General features: G+C 52.7%; 1 protein-coding gene across 1 annotated transcript; it reads right to left on the reverse strand.

The window, feature by feature from the left end:
* Window positions 1-1,317: 1,317 nt before the first annotated feature.
* B0T15DRAFT_422797 (uncharacterized protein) lies at window positions 1,318-4,684 on the reverse strand (the record flags this gene model as incomplete). Its single annotated transcript, XM_062865579.1, has 6 exons — window positions 4,518-4,684; window positions 4,062-4,470; window positions 3,960-4,010; window positions 3,622-3,909; window positions 3,299-3,563; window positions 1,318-3,244 (listed from the first exon to the last, which is right to left on the reverse strand). Coding segments are annotated over exons 1-6 (3,012 nt in total), but the record flags the coding sequence as incomplete, so codon positions are not given.
* Between the last annotated feature and the right edge of the window lie 586 nt (window positions 4,685-5,270).

A 5,270-nucleotide genomic window follows, 5' to 3' on the forward strand; every position in this document is an offset into this window, starting at 1 on the left:
AGAATGACGTATATTTCGAAGGGTTTGCCGCCCTTGCGGGCAAGCAGCGATCAAGTGGAAAAGAAAGAAGTCCCTTTTAGGATACTGAATATTACTTGTACAGTATGTACTATAGTAAAAGGCGAAATGGGTGTCGCTAGCTTTTTTAGTTAACTTTAAAGGACTGCGGGGTCCGTATGTGGCTGAGGTGCCTTTATGGATGCAACTGTAGCAGGAAAGTATCTCGGGGGCAATCCTTAACAAATCTTGGCACACGGGCCTTGAGCCAATTTTGGCGCTTATAGAGACCGTGTCTTGGGCCCCCTGAACCCCCTTGCACTATTATTCCAACTAACGTTAACTTACACTCTGCTCACGTTTGCTTGATATCCGTCTTCTGTCATTACTCATTACTCTTCGCACTTCAAATGAAGGTAGTTAGTAACCTCGTTGATAGCATTCGGAAAAATCGAATATAATCCATTCGAGTTGATCGAGAACATTCATAAAGAATAATACATAGCATATAATTGCACTAACCCTAGGACCCGTGGAAGGGCAGAGATATGAAAAAGAAAATATTTAATTGATGACTTCTACTATACTACGCTATAGCTATCTCGATCTACTATTTCCAATACAGAGGCGAGCCACTACTACGACGCAAGCTAGTCGGGCTGGTCTTCTGCGAGGGTTTTGGCCTCAATGGCAACGACCTGCTTGAGCAGCGTAACGGCATCTTTGACCTGGCCGTTCGCTTGATAGGCTGTTGCGAGTGCGTGCTGCGACGCAAGCCGGTCGGGGTGGTCTTCCGCAAGGGTTTTGGCCTTAATGGCAACGACCTGTTCGAGTAGTATAACGGCATCTTTAACCTGGCCGTTGTCTTGGTAGGCTATTGCAAGTGCGTGCTGCGATATAAGCCACGAGGGGTGGTCTTCCGCGAGGGTTTTGGCCTTAATGGCAACGACCTGTTCGAGTAGCATGACGGCATCTTTGACCTGGCCGTTGTCTTGGTAGGCTATTGCAAGTGCGTGCTGCGATATAAGCCGCGAGGGGTGGTCTTCCGCGAGGGTTTTGGCCTCAATGGCAACGACCTGTTCGAGTAGCATAACGGCATCTTTGACCTGGCCGTTTGCTTGGTAGGCTATTGCAAGTGCGTGCTGTGACATAAGCCGCGAGGGGTGGTCTTCCGCGAGGGTCTTGGCCTCAATGGCAACGACCTGTTCGAGTAGTATAACGGCATCTTTGACCTGGCCGTTTGCTTGGTAGGCTGTTGCGAGTGCGTGCTGCGATGCAAGCCGGTCGGGGTGGTCTTCTGCGAGGGTTTTGGCCTTAATGGCAACGACCTGTTCGAGTAGTATGACGGCATCTTTGACCTGGCCGTTGTCTTGGTAGGCTATTGCAAGTGCGTGCTGTGACACAAGCCGCGAGGGGTGGTCTTCCATGAGGGTTTTGGCCTTAATGGCAACGACCTGTTCGAGTAGCATAACGGTATCTTTGACCTGGCCGTTATCTTGGTAGGCTGTTGCGAGTGCGTGCTGCGACGCAAGCTGTGAGGGGTGGTCTTCTGCGAGGGTTTTGGCCTTAATGGCAACGACCTGTTCGAGCAGCGTGACGGCATCTTTGACCTGGCCGTTTGCTTGGTAGGCTATTGCAAGTGCGTGCTGTGATGCAAGCCGGTCGGGGTGGTCTTCTGCGAGGGTTTTGGCCTTAATGGCAACGACCTGTTCGAGCAGCGTGACGGTATCTTTGACCTGGCCGTTATCTTGGTAGGCTGTTGCAAGTGCGTGCTGCGATGCAAGCCGCGAGGGGTGGTCTTCCGCGAGGGTTTTGGCCTTAATGGCAACGACCTGTTCGAGTAGCGTGACGGCATCTTTGACCTGGCCGTTTGCTTGGTAGGCTGTTGCGAGTGCGTGCTGTGACGCAAGCCAGTCGGGGTGGTCTTCGGCAAAATGACGATTCATCCATTGGCAAGCCTCTTCCAAACTCCTAGCAGCTTCCTTGATCCGCCCATCCACCATCAAACACCGTCCAACCCAGAACAACAAATCGGACCCTTCCTCCATATCAAGTTCTTTGCTGTGCTGCAATACCCTGAAAGCATGCGGAAGGTACTCTCTCCACACGTTGCGATTCGCATAATCGTCGGATGGGAAAACTGCTGCAAGATGTCGAGTTGCCTTTTCATGCGTCGGTGCCGTTTGGCCTTCTCGCTGAACCCAGATTCGCGTTGCCAAGTGTACCAGACTGTGCATGTCGAATACCTTGCTGTCCCCCCGTCTGGTTAGAAAGGCGTACGCGCATAAAGTTCCGATTGCATCAACTAGCGGCCCTGTCGACTCGGAGCCGGGGAGCAGCGACTGAGGTATTCCTTTGGGCTCGATACACGAGATAAACGATAGCAGATCGGCGGCAACGTTGTCGGACTTGCGGATCTGGTCAAAGGATACGAGCCATGTTGTCGCCACCGCATCCTGCGACCCTGGGTACCGAGTATTGTCCCGAAACTCTTTGCTCATCAGGCCGATGATGTCCTGCTGAGTGCCGTGCAGTAGATCGACATACTCGGCAAGGGGCACCTGTTTTATGTTGATATAGGCCGCCGCCTGTGTAATTGCTAGGGGAAGGTAGGTAAGCTCTTCCAGCAGTTCTGCCGTCGCCGCTTCATCGCGAACCATATCCTTCTGAATTAGCGACTTTTCCAAAAGTTCAGCCGCCTCCTGCGGGTGCATCTCGGCTAGGTCGATCACATCGCTCCCGGTAACCGACACGGCTACTTCTCGAGACCGTGTTGTGAACAAGGTGAGGCCCTCGTCGCTTTCGGGAAGGTAGTCGCTAATACCACCCGGCATATCCGCAGAGCCGAAGAGAATATCTCTATCATCCGCGTTGTCCACCACGAGAAGCCATGGCCCCGCCGCCTCAGAACTCAGGTACCGCCGCACGGACTCTTTAAGGTCATCGTTCTCGCCGCCACTTTGGATAGGGAGCTTCCTTGCCATCGCGGTAAAGGCCTGTTCAAAGGTTGCGTTGCTTAGCGCCGGTACCCAGAAGACGGAAAACTTAGGCTGGTGTTTCTTTGTCCAGTATGCTAGCTGCAGGGCGACCTGGGTCTTGCCGACACCACCTAGGCCGACAATGGCGACTTTCCGCCACTCCTTGCGCACGAACAGCATCGCTTTGAGGGTGTCTAGCGTCCTGTCCCGTCCAACGAAGCGCCGGTTTTCGGGGAGCGGAATGTAGTGACATGGCAGGGCGGCACGGTCTGTAGCAGAGTCAACAGTTGCTAACTATTATAGCAGAGCTCTCCTATACTAACTCGTCAATGCTCCGTCAAACCCGCCTCCCCTTTTTGCTACCCTGGCCTCAGCTGTGAATGATATCGAGGATACTTGCTGAAGCCTGGTTCCATTTTCATCAAACACCATACGATGTATGAACTGCTTGAGCACGCCGACGATAGCCCGGTACCGTGGATCTGCCCTGTCACCACATCTGGCCATCTGCATATGGTTCGCGTCGATACTCTCGACAGCCTCGAGGGATCGCGGCAGATCGAGCTTCGAGGAGATATCGTCTACAACCTGCCGTGAATTTACGATTACCACTCAGGATGACCTTCAAGATAGGCTGGCGACGTACCTTATTGTGCAAGCCCTTCATGCCTGATATTCCCCGCGCCTCCTGGAACGAGTGGATCCGAATTCGAAACTGGTCTGCAATGGTCTTAAACTCCTCGTGGATATTGTCCAGGACCTCGCTGTTCACCTCCAGCGTCTGGATGATCTTCTTGTTCGAGTCTTGCAGTGCCAGAAGAGCTAGATTCGACGCGATCTCGCCCCATCCTGCATATGCACTTCCCCGATGAGGCGTGCCAAGGAAGATAATCAGTTTGGTTCGTGCGCGACACGCGTCTGATCGGCGTATCGCCTGTTGCCCAACATAAGTATCAGCTAGTGTATTGAGCAGGTCGGACGTACATCTTTGACGATAATTCCGCCGAGGCTATGCGCCACGAATATGATCGGGTCCTGTTAATCATCAGTTCGAGCCTCCCACCCGAGTCATTGAAGCGCACCGACCTCGTTTTGGATCTCCCGCTCGACGCGCACTACAAAGTCTCGGCCGTGCTGCGACACGCTGTTCTTGTTGTTCGCCTGGAACAGCCCGCCGACTGCGTCTGTATTATAGCCATATGTCCATACCCTGGCCTCGGGAATGTCTTGCGTAAGATACTCATCGGGCCAGAACAGCTTGTCGGAGCTCTCTTCGCTCGTTTCATCGTCGGCAATTGAGGTCGTGGTCGAAATCGAGGCTGAGGACGATGGCTTGGACTTGAAGAGGGACTTCAAGATATTTCGTTTTCGTGACGTCACCGTTCCCGCGTTCTTGTTGCCCCTGTCTACGCTGCTTCTGTCCACGCTGCCCTTGTCCCGGCTGTCCTCCCACGTGTGTTGTGGATGCCCTCGCAAGCCGTGCACAAAGATGATGCTGCTTCGCGTCAGTCACGGCTACCCGTAACGGAATTGACCGCATACTTGACTCGGTACGGTCCGCCCCTAACGCCATGACTGCCAGAAAGTTGTGTGAAGCCGATCCGGTGCACCGGCATGCCTAACCGGACGTTGGTGTGGAGCCGAGTTGGTTATTTGAGATGTGGAACGAGGAACTGAAGTTCCCTGCGAATGCGGGGTTTGGAAGGTGGATCTAGAGGCGACACCATAGCCCCACATTTGCTGATCATTTTCTGACCAGCAAATGTGGGTCCTTGATTGAATGATGCCGTCTGCCGGCGACAGGAGACGCAAACCGCAAGCGGTTTGCCTAAAGAGCATTGAGGAACGAAGCTGGATAGTATGGCAGTATTCACGGAAGATTCGTTAATCAGATTCTTAGTGCAGGTTTCATGGAACCCTAACCCTGGAACTGCTGACCGTGACAAACCACAAGCACGCAGCCCCACCGTGGTTGCATTCTATGCACGGACCTTGGTGGGTTCAACTAAAGGGCCTGTACGTGCACATCCTCTTAGATTTCTTTGCTTCTCCTTTCCTATTTTCGCAACCCCATCAGGTGCCTTACGTCCTTCTCTAGAGAAGTTCTTTATGCGTCCTGACGGCAAAGGAGATATGTTTGTGACTTCTTCCTAAGTATTTTCTCTAGCAGCAAGACTGTATATCTTGATGCCTGATTAAGATAAGGCCTAATCTTACCCTACAACTTGAGATATTAAAACCCTGCTCCGATTCCCTATCGCGCCAGAGTCTGGTAGGGAACTAGTCTTCAAAATG

Source organism: Chaetomium strumarium, assembly GCF_033439665.1.
Source record: "Chaetomium strumarium strain CBS 333.67 chromosome Unknown B0T15scaffold_7, whole genome shotgun sequence".
NCBI lineage: Eukaryota > Fungi > Ascomycota > Sordariomycetes > Sordariales > Chaetomiaceae > Chaetomium > Chaetomium strumarium.